General features: G+C 36.2%; 1 protein-coding gene across 1 annotated transcript in view; it reads right to left on the reverse strand.

Moving 5' to 3' along the window:
• The window catches only part of XPR1 (xenotropic and polytropic retrovirus receptor 1), a 202,723-nt gene that overhangs the window by 43,931 nt on the left and 144,485 nt on the right, over nt 1-14,307 (reverse strand). The window contains exons 7-9 of the mRNA XM_030847608.2: nt 12,682-12,763; nt 4,894-5,084; nt 4,503-4,682 (exon numbers count right to left, since the gene is read on the reverse strand). Coding sequence (XP_030703468.1) covers nt 4,503-4,682; nt 4,894-5,084; nt 12,682-12,763 — 453 coding nt within the window. The remainder of the gene's footprint in view (nt 1-4,502; nt 4,683-4,893; nt 5,085-12,681; nt 12,764-14,307) is intronic.

The raw sequence follows: 14,307 nt of genomic DNA on the forward strand, positions 1-14,307 counted from the left end.
TTTTGTGTCCACGGTTCAATCTCTGATCACTCGCTTACTCTTTCAGAAAGCTGTTCAGGAAGCCAGATGAGATGTTACCATTTGCAACCATAAGCTCCAGATACAGCAAACTTTATTTTTTTTTTCAGGGTAGGGTGGGGTAGGAGGTATTAGGGATTGAGATGTTAATCATTTATGCACAAAGAGGTTCTGGTACCAGTTTATATAATATTTTAAGAAACTCTAGGTACAGAATGGATTTAAAAGATTCAAAGAGACAGAAACAAGAGAATAATTTAGGATATAAGAACAAAGGATCAGGAAGTCTTACTCAGTCTAGTCATGGACTTTTGTGAAACTGGTAGCCTAGGGCAAACTTCTCATTTCTCACTGATGTTAGACAGACTACCATTACTGTCACAACCTGCCACACCCAGCCTCAAAACCTGGCTATTACAGAAAACCTCTGTAAGAGCAGAAGGGGAGGACACTGTATTAAATAAGAAACAAAGAGATAGAGGGATGCACTAGAAAAGGAAAAGAGTGACATAAAATAAAAATTGGAAGGAAGGGAAAATTTACAGAAGAGAGAAGATGAAAAAAGAAAGAAAGAAGGGAGTGGTAAATATTGGTATAAAACAACTAATGAAGGTAAGAACATAATTATAGTCATTCATACATTTAACAAAGATTATTAAGTATTTACTATATGTCAGGCATTGTGGAGGTACTAAATAAATAAAACATGGCCTGTATCCTTAAAGACCCACAATCCCTTTGGTCAAATAATAAATACCTAAAGAAATAATGACAGCACCATGTGGTAACTGCTATTACAGATAGGCATACAAAATACCCTGGAAATACAAAGAAAGGAACAAGTAGTTTGGTCAGAGGTAGGGTGAGTGGAAATGAAAATAAACAGATCATACTTAACTCCCTGACATTAACACATAGTCAAATTCATCTTAGATTTATCTGAATGCCTCCTTTTTAAAAAAAAATTTATTTATTTATTATTTTTGGCTGTGTTGGGTCTTCGTGTCTGTGCGTGGGCTTTCTCTAGTTGCGGGGAGCGGGGGCCACTCTTCATTGCGGTACGCGGGCCTCTCACTGTCGCAGCCTCTCTTGTTGTGGAGCACAAGCTCCAGACGTGCAGGCTCAGTAGCTATGGCTCACGGGCCCAGTTGCTCCGCGGCATGCGGGATCTTCCCAGACCAGGGCTCGAACCCGTGTTCCCTGCATTGGCAGGCAGATTCTCAACCACTGCGCCACCAGGGAAGCCCTGAATTCCCCTTTTTGAGTGAGAATTCTCCTTCCTTTCTTATTCTGGCTAAGGTCTTTCAAATTCTGCTTTGTTGTGATTTAAATTAAAATGATAACAATTCACTGAGTAACTGTATTAAGAAAGCTACAGACAACCTGGATATCTGATGTTTTACCCACATACACAAAAAGACCACTAACAAGTTATTACAAAGAATGTATGTTATCTTCTAAGTTAAGATGATGAAGTTAAGGAGATAAACAGTTAAGGAGATGAAGTCTTAATTTCTACTTGTGGATAATCACATTCCTTCCAAATCTGATTTTAAGATTCCTGTTAGGTGATCCACTAATCAAAGTTAAACATGTAGATAAAGTGACCACCAGGTCTAACTGTTAAATGGTAGTGTTTAAGAACACAGATTATGGAGCCAGAATGCCTGGGTTCATATCCCATCTCCATTACATCCTGGCTTTGTGACCTTATTTAACTTCCCTGAACCTAGGTTTCCTCATTTATAAACTGTGGATTAATAGTAGCTCCAACCTCATGGTTTATTAAAAGGATTAAATAAGTTGATACATATAAAATGTCCAGAATAGTACATTATTAAATGAGAACATTTCTCTAATCTATTCTTATAATAGACACGTGTAAAACTTTTATTATACAACTAAAGAAAATACTGGAAAAACCAATTCCAAAATAATATAGCAAAAGACTATAATTTAAAAACTTTATGCAGCCTTCTATAAGAATAACTTGATACTTTTGTTTAGAAAATCTGAGGCATTGTTTATGCTTCCTAACTGGATTTCCAAGTAGGACAAATACAGATCTGGAGAGAGGATATATGACCTAATGAATGTAAATAAACTGTATTAATCTGACATACAATACTAATATCAAAACAAATCAATTTCTTAAAAAAAATTTTTTTAGCTTCTTTTGGGGAGAGGAGTAACATATCAATTCCATAGATTCAAATTTAAATATGAATATAAGTGGTGCCCAGTGCCTACCACTATGGCCAAGTGACATATGTTCTTTTTCCACCAAAAATTAAGGAAAAAAAGAAAAAGGGAAATGTAGTTTACTTTAGGATGAAGCTTTCAGAAAAGCTGTATCAGAAAAACATAACTAGGGTAGAAACGTTCTTGTTAAATCACTAGAAATAACTCTAAGGGTAAATTTTCTCAGTGAGATTTGAATTAAAATAAGTCAATAGGTCAATTAATAGTAAAATATTCTATAAATAACATTTTTAGTATTTACAATTATTACAAACATACCAAATCACAATGCTTGCTTCCGTATTTCACTGCTTCTGAGAGTATATTTTACTATTCTCTTATTTCTTATTACACCCCTGCCAACCCATTCCATCAACAGTCCTCATTTATTAACACACAACAGATGCACAGATAAATGTCTACTCAATGGGGAATCATTCTGCTAATAAGAATAACTGGTCATTCATGAATCATACCCGCTTCCTATTTAAACAAAGAAGGATGCAATGGGGAAATGTTCACTTAGCACATAATGTACACAACTGTATTATTTTGTTATTGTAATGATGCAATCATCTTAACAACTGAGTTTTCTAAGTCTTTCAAATCTCATTTGAAAATAACTTTATAGAGATTTCACAATAATTTAGGAAGGAAAAATAGGTGTTTATAATCTTGTAGTTATTTCCTTGTAACCAGAAGAATATTAACATTTTTTATGCAAATAACAGTTTAGAAACTCCACAAAATCTAGAAATAAAATGACAATCTCAAAATAAGAAAGGTAATCTAACATTGTTGTACTAACTGGAAATGATTTATTTTTAGTATAAATTTCAAGAGAAAAAAATGGCTCAATTTTTTCTTTTGTCTTAAATTAAAAAAAAAATCTAAAAAGCATGTTTTCTAGATGATGACAAAACACATTAAAGGTGATGGTATAACTTATGACTTATTAAAACATGCTTGAACATCTAAGTTCCACACTCAGAATTCAAACTCAAAATTAGGCCTAGTGGTGCTATACTTTAAGGGAATGATTTGCTTCCTTGTTTGCTTGCTTATTTATTTATTTATATTGAATGAAGTTGGTGGAAAAGAGGGAGATTCTCAGTTTGTGATAAAAATCCTAGTGGAAGAAAGAAGAAATACAAATAAATGAACAATTAACTTTGGGGGGAAAAAAATCAAGATTTGGGCCATTTTCTTTTTCAGATTGCTATAAATACCTGCCTACATTGGAACATAGGCTGCTTTTATTTGTTGACTGCTTACTATGTTTTTTTAATTGGAAGGTCATATTTTATTTCTTCAGATTGTAAAAATTTAGTTAATGCTAAAGAGAGCATATTGCTAAGAACAACAACAAAAATTATCCTAAACCTAAGGGGCATACAAAAGAAAAAGAAATTAAAACTATAGTTTTCAAGGCAATATACTTTATAAGGTGAAAAAAAAGTGAGACGATAATTATGAGAATTCTGGAAGTCTGTGGAGATTGGTCAATTTAATTACTAACCATCACTCTACTGTTAGTTGTAATTTGTAATCTAAGAAATAATTATACGAAAGCATTCCCAATTGATTTTCAAAATAGAGCTGGTTAAATTTGGAAGTAAGCAGAAGTTCCTTTCCAGAGCAATCTACAATATCCCAAAAAACATAGCTACCATTTTTGCAGGAAATTCTATATCCTAATGCTGAGACTGCTTGATTTTGAGATCATTAAGAAATAGGTAAAGTGGAAGAAGAAATGGAATTTATAAAGTCAATTTCTCAAATTAAACTTGGTGATCTGACAAGATATTCCTACTGCTTTTAGAGAACCAATATTTCATAAAATAAAAATGTTTGATTGACTACTTACAGCAATTTAACAGGAAAGTAATAGTTTTACCACTTAAAAAAGGGAAAATTCTACATGTTATCACAGTTGATTAATCTTTAAAGTAATTAATTATGAATTATTAATTTGCAAAGTCATTTCAATATCTCGATACTTCATATTCCATTTTGGAGGAAAAAATGCATGAGTGCTTTTCCTAGGGCCACTGTTACTGCACAACATCAGGTGTACCCGCCATACTGCATTCTTTGCCCCTGGAGCTGGGGTACCACTCATTTAGACTACAATGTGAACATGCCTTCTGAAGTTGTGCAATACAGGAGTTTTGTTTTCATTCTGGAGGAAGCCAATGATCAATATACCACTCTAAAAATGATACACAAATTTCTGGACTTACCAGCAGTTTAAGCAGCCAAAACCGGGATTTATAATAGAAAGTTTTGGTGGGGTTGATGAGAAAGAAAACCATAAACCCATAAAGGACAAGTGGGTACACATATGTGGGGATGACACTAACTGGAGCAAAGAAGCATGCCAGAAGGCTCAGGCACCACAATATCCCGAGGAATCCAGCAATCTGATAAAGGATGGGAAAGACAAAAAGAAAGAAAATTATTTTTATCTCTACCATTACTTAAAAAATCTTTAATAAAACAGAGGTAAGAAAAATGTTTAATTATTACATCAACAATCCTCTTCAAATAGAAAATAGATTTTAGTACCCACTAAACCAGCTATATGGCTAATGTAAACTATATCCATGGGATTTTATGTCTTGCTTTGATTACCTCAAAGAGATGCTGATGAGACAAATTGCTTCTCGGATTAAGTTCAAAGATGAGCACATGATTTACTCCAGCCTGTCTCCAACCATACGTGTTGATGCCCAGTAGAAAAAGGAATTCAATCAGAAGAAAGCCACCGCGATAGATTCTTATCAAGGGCCAAATACTTCTATCTGTTTCAAGTTTAAATACAGCTGAAAGAATATCAACTAATTGGTTAGTTAGAAAATTTATAATGTCTCCATTAATTGTCTTTCTCTTAATTCTCAAGGATATAACCCTGGCATAAGAATTTTTAATAAATAAAACATAAACCTAGGTTATCTCAAGAGCCTGATAAACTTGCTTAGAGGTTCTTTCTCTTCTTCATTTCACTCTGCAAAATTCCACCAGAAAAATTTTCCTAAAATTTGACTTTCAGCATATTAGTCCATGGTGAAATAATTTAGAACCATCAGATCAGTTCTGTCAGCTGGGGATTTCTGGCATGACACAACTTCTTTGGCTTTGTTTTGTCCATCACTGAATTGGATATAGTAATGCCTAGCTCACAGCGTTACTATGAAAATTATAAGAAAGAGTATATATGAAAGCAATGTGAAAATTGAAATGTCATATAAATGACAACAATTAGTATTTATAGAATGCTTACTATGTGCTAAGGATTGTATTTTTACATATAACAATTCATCTAATCTTCACAATGGCTCTGTGAGTTAAAAACTATTATCTCCATTTGATTGATGAGAAAACTACAGCAGAGATGTTAAGTAATTTGCTCAGGTTTACCAAGCTAGGATAAAGCAGAGCCAGGATTTTAACTCAGACAGTTTTGCTCCAAAGCCCATACTCTTAATTACTACATTCAATTGCTCATATGCCCATACAAACGTTCAGTATCACTACTATCCTATAGATCGCCAATAATTATAACATTCAAACGTTTCGGCCTCACAATTCAAGTTCTTCACAATCTGATCTCCAATTAAGTTTCCCAAACTTATAGTGCCCCTAAATTCTTATTTCCTGATAAATTTTATTATCCTTTTAACAAACTAATTTTGCTTATGTTGTCCCCTGTACCTAAAATGGCCTTGCTCTTTCTTTTGACCAATTCTATTTCTACTTATTACTTAAGAACCAGATTCTCATCTGTTCATAAATTTATTGAATCAATATGTTTCATTTTGAGCCTATTCTGTGCCAAACATTTCAATTTGGCTACCAATTTCTCAATTTTCCAAATAACTATAAGATTTACTGTTAGCGCTACTCATTTGAAATTTAATTATATACATCTTATATACTTAAATAACCATTTATTATTTATCTTTGTATTCTCTATAGCACATAGCACATTTAATAATTTAAAAATAACAAGGTTTAAGCCTTTGCTTTGGAGTCAAATACTACAGACCAGATTTCAAATCCTAGCTTTACTAGGGCAAATTATTAAATTTTTCTAAGTCTCAGTTTCTTTGTTGGTCAATGGGGAGAATATCTATTCTCGTAAGTTTGTTAAGAAGATTAAATCTGAACAATATATACTAAATGCCTAAAACAGTACGTTTGGCCCATTTTTGAATATTCAGTATATATCAGTTTCTTTTTACTTGATGAAAATTCATTTTTTCATTAATTTGACAAATATTTATTGGGTGCCCATTATGTGTGACACCATTCTAAAAGCTGGAGATTCAGTAATGAACAACAGACAAAATACCTGTCTTCAGGCAACTTCTATTCTGTATAATGTCAGATAGTGAGATAAGTATTTTGAAGGAAAAAAACGTAAAGAGATAAAGAATGTTAGGTGCTATTTTAGGTAGGGTGATCAAGAAAACTTCTCAGAAGATGACATTTGCAGGAACCTTAAGGAAATAGAGACTCAATCATGTGACTCTCTGGAGGAACAGGGCTCCAAGTAGAGGGAAAGTACAAAGGGCCTTAAGATAGGTATAAGCCTTGTGTAGTCCAGGAACAGGAAGAAGGCCAGGGCACTATGACTGGAATGAATGAGAGGTAAAGTGGCAAAAAGTTACCTACAGGCAGATCAGGTAGGACTTTGTCAAGACTTAAGATTTTACTCAGATGTATAAAGCCAATGAAAGGTTTTTCACATAATTGGTATGACCAGATTAATAATTTTAAAGGATTATTCTAGCTGTCACGTGAAGGACAGGAACAAGTATGCAAAGGAACAAGTATGGTAGCAAGAAGATTAGTTAGGAGGTTGAAAATAAAAATATATATATATGGTCTTACATCCTGATTCCTAACCAAAGACCACATATATAACAGTCAGGAAACAAAAATAATAAGTATAAATCCCAAAGAATACACAATTAAACTACTAGAGCTAATAAAATCAACAAAGTTGCAGAGTACAAGATCAACACAAAGGGACTTCCCTGGGGGCACAGTGGTTAAGAATCCTCCTGTCAATGCAGGGGACACCCGTTCGAGCCCTGGTCCAGGAAGATCCCACATGCCATGGAGCAACTAAGCCTGTGTGCCACAACTACTGAGCCCGTATGCCACAACTATTGAAGCCTGCACGCCTAGAGCCTGTGATCCGCAATAAGAGAAGCCACCACAATTAATACTTTACCACTTTACAGAAGCCACCACAATTAATACTTTACCACTAGTGTATGAGTGCTTGCTATTTCACACTCTTATATGCACTTATTTTTTTTTTTACTTATTTTTTTTGCGGTACGCAGGCCTCACTGTTGTGGCCTCTCCCGTTGCGGAGCACAGGCTCCGGACGCGCAGGCTCAGCGGCCATGGCTCATGGGCCCAGCTGCTCCGCCGCATGTGGGATCTTCCTGGACCGGGACACAAACCCGTGTCCCCTGCATCGGCAGGCGGACTCTCAACCACTGCGCCACCAGGGAAGCCCCTTATACGCACTTAAAAAAAAAAATTTACTGGAATATAGTTGATTTACAATGTTGTGCTACTTTCTGCTGTACAGCAAAGTGAATCAGTTATACATATACACATATCCACTCTTTTTAAGATTCTTTTCCCATATAGGTCATTACAGAGTATTGAGTAGAGTTCCCTGTTCTATACAGTAGGTACTTATTAGTTATCTATTTTATATATAGTAGGGTGTACATGTCAATCCCCCCTGGTAACCATAAGATTGTTTTCTACATCTGTAACTCTATTTCTGTTTTGTAAATAAGTTCATTTGTACCAATTTTTTAGATTTCACATACAAGCAATATCATACGATATTTGTCCTTCTCTGTCTGACTTACTTCACTCAATGACAATCTTTAGGTCCATCCATGTTATTGCAAATGGCATTATTTCATTCTTTTTTTATGGCTGAGTAATATTCCATTGCATTTATATGTACCACATCTTCTTTACCCATTTCTCTGTTGATGGACGTTAGGTTGCTTCCATGTCCTGGCTATTGTAAATAGTGCTGCAATGAACACTGGGGTGCATGTATCTTTTCTAATTATGGTTTTCTCTGTGTATATGCCCAGGAGTGGGATTGCTGGATCATATGGTAGCTCTTTTTTCAGTTTTTAAGGAACCTCCATACTGTTCTCCATAGTGGCTGTACCAATTTACATTCCCACCAACAATGTAGAAGGGTTCCCTTATAGGCAGTTTAAATGGTCAAACTCTTGTCTTTGTCAAACCAGAAAGTGAAATATGATATATTATTATTATATCAATTCAGTACAGGTTACTAGGAAACTATAAGAACAAGTTTTAAAAAATCTGAACAGGTAACTTTTCATCTTCATAACACTAAATATCTGGAATATGTGAATTTCAGACAAATTATTAAATATCAGGTCATGTCCCCTTGAGAAACCATAGCAATTATGCACATTATTATTATTATTATTATTATTTTTGCAGTACGCGGGCCTCTCACTGCTGTGGCCTCTCCCGTTGCGGAGCACAGGCTCCGGATGCGCAGGCTCAGTGGCCATGGCTCACGGGCCCAGCCGCTCTGCGGCACGTGGGATCTTCCTGGACCGGGGCATGAATCCGTGTCCCCTGCATCGGCAGGTGGACTCTCAACCACTGCGCCACCAGAGAAGCCCACACATTATTTTTTTTAATGTGAATGTTTGAAAAAAAAAGAATCATGATTGTACATGCATTACTACTGCTGTGTTTCTCTCTCAATTTTCAACTCTGTTATCATTTACACAACCACTGGGAGATAAATAAGGATAGACAGCTGGCTTTAACTGTATTTACCCTGCCTCCCCCCATAGACACACAAAGATTAAACAAAGACGGGTTCTGAGGTGAGAGAACATAAATACGCAACACTAAATGCATAAAGCACACACATTAGAAAATAAATCAGATCATCTCACAAAAATGTAGGCTATACATATGAAAGAAAACAAAACCCCAACTTGCCCCTGAATTTAAGAAAACTTCATTTCAATTCATTCACATAAAAAGAATGAAGTTTATTTATCTATTCTTATGTCTTATTCAATGATGGTGACGATGATAACACCATGCTCATTTTGGAAAGAAAAGAAAAAATTTCACACACAGATGAGTAAAGTCTTCCCTGATGCTCTCATTTGAAAGTAATCACTTGTTCTCTTGAGCTGCTTAGAAAACACTTCTATTTTGTAGTGTATTATTATCGTTTTAATATATCTTAATCTCCCTCGTGTAATAAGCTTCATAAGGAAAGGAATTCTCTTATCTATCTTTAGACTCAAGATTATCAAGCATAATCAAGCATAATCATAGATACATAAAATCTACTTGTTGAATGAATTCTAATACAACCCTGTTCTTGTAAGGTATTAAGCTCATTTAACAAATGAGGAAATTGTTTCAGAGAAGTCATGTCTTTAAAGCCAAAACAATTAAGAAACAGTTGAGCTGGGACTGCAACCAGGCAAGGCCTTTTGTAGATAAGTCAGTGTTCTTTCCATAACAGCTAGCTTGATAATCTAGGGCTGGGCTTTTTATTGTAGTATTTCCATGCATTCTATATAAGTAAACTGCATTCATCCCTGAAGACACAGAGCTAGATTTAAATATGAACATAAAGTATACCAATATTAAAACATGAGCTTACAGTAGACAATAACACAGTTAATTTTTAGTAAAATTGGTGGGAAGGAGAACTCTAAACATACAAATGAAAATACACTGTTAATACGTAAAGTTCACACACTATCTAAAAGCCATTACAACCTGGGCTATAATTTCGTAATATACAATTTGACAATCTTAATTAAGAAGAATGTTTATGAGGAATAATGAATTCAGTCAATTACTTCTTGAACATCTATATGTCTGGCACTGCGTTAGGAACTTGAAATACAAAAGTGAAAAATACATAGTCCCTGGAATCGAGAATAGTTTAAGTGTGACAGTGATATAAACCTTCCTTGTTCAAGCAGCATTATAATTACTAAAAGTCCAAAACAGATTATAATGGATATTTATACAATAACATCTATTTCTAAGTCATTTTCTGTGCAGACTTCACTGAACAGAATTTAATCCTTTATTAATGACTCACAGTTATTATAAGCACAAATACACAGACTCTTTTTTAAAAAAATAAGTTTATTTATTTTTATTTATTTTTGGCTGCATTGGGTCTTCATTGCTGCGTGCAGGCTTTCTCTAGTTGTGGCGAGTGGGGTCTACTCTTTGTTGAGGTGCAAGGGCTTCTCATTGCGGTGGCTTCTCTTGTGGAGCTCTAGGCATGCGGGCTTCAGTAGTTGTGGCACATGGGCTCAGTAGTTGTGGCTTGCAGGCTCTAGAGCACAGGCTCAGTAGTTGTGGTGCACGGGCTTAGTTGCTCCGTGGCATGTGGGATCCTCCCAGACCAGGGCTCGAACCCATGTCCCCCTGCATTGGCAGGCAGATTCTTAACCACTACACCACCAGGGAAGCCCCAAGTACACAGACTCTTGGGGTATACCAGGATTATCTGCCCTTAAAGTAAAAGCTCTCAAATTCAAGAATCTTTGAGATATGTGTTTTTTTGCTGTTTGTGTGTTTTCTGTATATCATTTAATTTCATCTCTGTCCTTCTCTTCCATCCACTCAAACTTCAACCAACATTTTTTGAACCCTGCTATATCCCAGGCAATGTTTTAGGTGCTGGAGATACAATGGTGAACAGGAGAGACAAAAGCCAAGGCATTAAGGAATTTATATTCCAATGGGAAAGCAGATAATATGAAACAAAATATGTCACAAGTGCTCCAAAGAAAACTAATGTAGGCTAAAGGGATAGAACAGGCTATTTTAGGGTAGGCTGATCAGGGAAGGCCTTACTAAGGAGGTGGCATTTGAGTAGACACTACATGAAGTGAGGGAGTAAGCTATGTAGACATCTTGGGGAAGGGCCTTTTAGGCAATTGAAAGGGCTCATAGATGGGCTTGGTGTGTTCAAGGAATAGTAACAAAACAAATGTGGATGGAAACAGTGAAACCAAGTGAAACTGAGTGTGGGGAGGATGACAGAATATGAAGTTAGAAAGGCCCAAAGGGACGAGATCTTGCATACCATAGTAGGAACTTTCAATTTTATTGTAAGAGAAGCCATTTAATGGATTTTGAAGAGGAGAGTGACGTGATCTAACTTGCATCAAAAAGACACTGGTGACTATAGAGAGGCAAGAGTGGCTGTATGGAGACAAATTCAGGAGGCTGCTGCAGTGTACTAAGAAAGAAATGGTTGCTAGACAAGGATGGCACTGGTGGAGATGGTCAGATTCAGAGCATGTTTTGAAGACAGAGCAACAGGATTTGCTGATGGACTGGAGATGAGGTATGAGGGAAAAGAGAGGCTAAAGGTTTCTGGCCTGAGAAACTGATGAGAGGTGATGCTATATGGAAGAGAAAGCACATTTAGTGATAAAATAAATTTGTTCACATAAGTTTAAGATGCCTATTAGACATCTAAGTAACCAATCAGATATCATTCAGAGGAAACAGTATATAATTTGGGAGTTATTAGCATATAGATGATATTTATAGCCATAGGCTTCAATAAGATTGCCTAGCTAGGAAATGAATGTAGACAAAGAAAGATCTGAGCACTGAACCCAGTGGTACTTCCTAACATTTAGATGCCAAAAGAAAGCTAGAAAGGAGTCTGGGAAAAAACTGCCAGCAAAGTTTAATAAGAAAACCAGCAGAGTGTGGTTTCCCATCAAAATCAACTGAAGAGTTTCAAGAAGGAATGATCCACAATGTCAAAATGCTGCTGAGAGGTAAGTCAAATTCTGTTGGGAGGTTTAGTAAGATTATGCCTCCCTTGTTGTTACATCATTTCTTGATGTTGGGAATGTACTTGTTTCTAGCAATTCCTCCTACCTCTTTACAATTTTTAACTGCTATAGAATAGAATATTATATAATTAATTTTCTTAAAATTATATGCGAAGTAATTGTAAATAGGTTCTGGAAAGGATGTGAGAGTGTCTCCAAAAAGCAAAGTAAATGACCTTAGTGCATAAATTTTGTAAAATCTTATTTACTCTCATCTGTGATCAAGGGAGCTGAGGTTATTGATAACTAAACGCTGAAAATGATGGAGAATAAGGAGTCACAATCTAGCAATGTTTAAAGGGATAATTATATCCAAAGGGGAAAACAAACCAAAATAACCAACACCCACCCTCCCATCATTTATAAAAACAAAAAACTTAGCCCTGACAGATTTCTCTTTCAGTAGCTTTGGTAGTTTGGTAGAGGGACAGAATATGACATAAGCAGATTAGTAATAATTTAATTCAAAATTTAAACTACTCACCGGCAAGCACAAGGGTAATATTCAGTACAATGAATATTCCACAAAATAGGCCAACTCTAAAAGTAGTCCATGCTGGTGCAGGCTGTGGACAGAAAAATAGCATTTTGAGTAAAGGGCAAAATATTGAATACATTTAGTATACAGTGTAATAAATTAGCACTATAAGCCTCAAAGTTCTACCATGAACATATTTTATGATCTGAAGTTTTGTAAATCTGGACCAGGGAATCATCCTTCATTATCCAATAACACTAGAATTGAAGTGCCAGTTTATTCTAATTATTTTACAGAAATCTGTGTCACTAAATAAAGAGAATTAGAATCTCAGGCATCAAATTATATATATACTGAGTTTTCTTATAGGAGAGATTAAAGTGCAATTTCACTTTTACAGTGTGTACATATTTAAATTTTGTAAGTCAGTATTACTCAATTAGAGTTCACATATTTGGTACTATATAATTAAAGACAATGATAAAAATAAGAATACTCATTTTCTGAGTACTTACAGTATTATATTGGAGTACCTTAAAGTGAATTTTTAAATATACACTCATGTCAGAATCTCCAGGATGGGGGCTTTCCTGGTGGCACAGTGTTAAGAATCCGCCTGCCAATGCAGGGGACACCGGTTTGAGCCCTGGTCTTGGAAGAATCTACGTGCCATGGAGCAACTAAGCCCGTGTGCCACAACTACTGAGCCTGTGCTCTAGAGCTCTCACACCACAACTACTGAAGCCCACACCCCCTAGGGCCTTCATGCCACAACTACTGAGCCCACGTGCTGCAACTACTGAAGCCCACATGCCTAGAGCCCGTGCTCCGCAATAAGAGAAGCCATTGCAATAAGAAGCCCACACACCGCAATGAAGAGTAGCCCCCGATTGCCCCAACTGGAGAAAGCCCACATACAGCAACAAAGACCCAACGCAGCCAAAAAAAAAGAAAAAGAATCTCCAGAATGTGTACATGCAAAAATTATTTTTCTCTATTATAAATGTAATTTTAAATTTAGAAAATAATAAAAAGAAATCTACTGCTTTCCAAAATAAATAAAAGTGCCTGATACTTTAAACATAAATAGATGAGACATATGGAGAGATGATCTTATCAATTTAAATATTTGCTATGAATGTTATAAGAGAAATTGTAGTAGGTGATATTACATTTAAGATTCTTCAAATGTTTTCTAAAACACTTTAAATGAAAAAAAGAGACTTCCGGGAAGATGGCGGAAGAGTAAGACGCGGAGATCACGTTCCTCCCCACAGATACACCAGAAATACATCTACGCGTGGAACAACTCCTACAGAGCATCTACTGAACGCTGGGAGAAGACCTCAGACCTCCCAAAAGGCAAGAAACCCCCCACGTACCTGGGTAGGGCAAAAGAAAAAACTAAACAGAGACAAAAGGATAGGGACGGGTCCTGCACCAGCGGGAGAGAGCTGTGAAGGAGGAAAAGTGTCCACACACTAGGAAGCCACTTCGCGGGTGGAGACTTCGGGAGGCGGAGTGGGGGAGCTTGGGAGCCGCGGAGGAGAGCACAGAAACAGGGGTGCGGAGGGCAAAGCGGACAGATTCCAGCGCAGAGGATCTGGCCGACCGGAACTTGCCAGCCGAGAG

The sequence above is a fragment of the Globicephala melas genome, chromosome 1, assembly GCF_963455315.2.
Source record: "Globicephala melas chromosome 1, mGloMel1.2, whole genome shotgun sequence".
In the NCBI taxonomy this organism is placed as follows: domain Eukaryota; kingdom Metazoa; phylum Chordata; class Mammalia; order Artiodactyla; family Delphinidae; genus Globicephala; species Globicephala melas.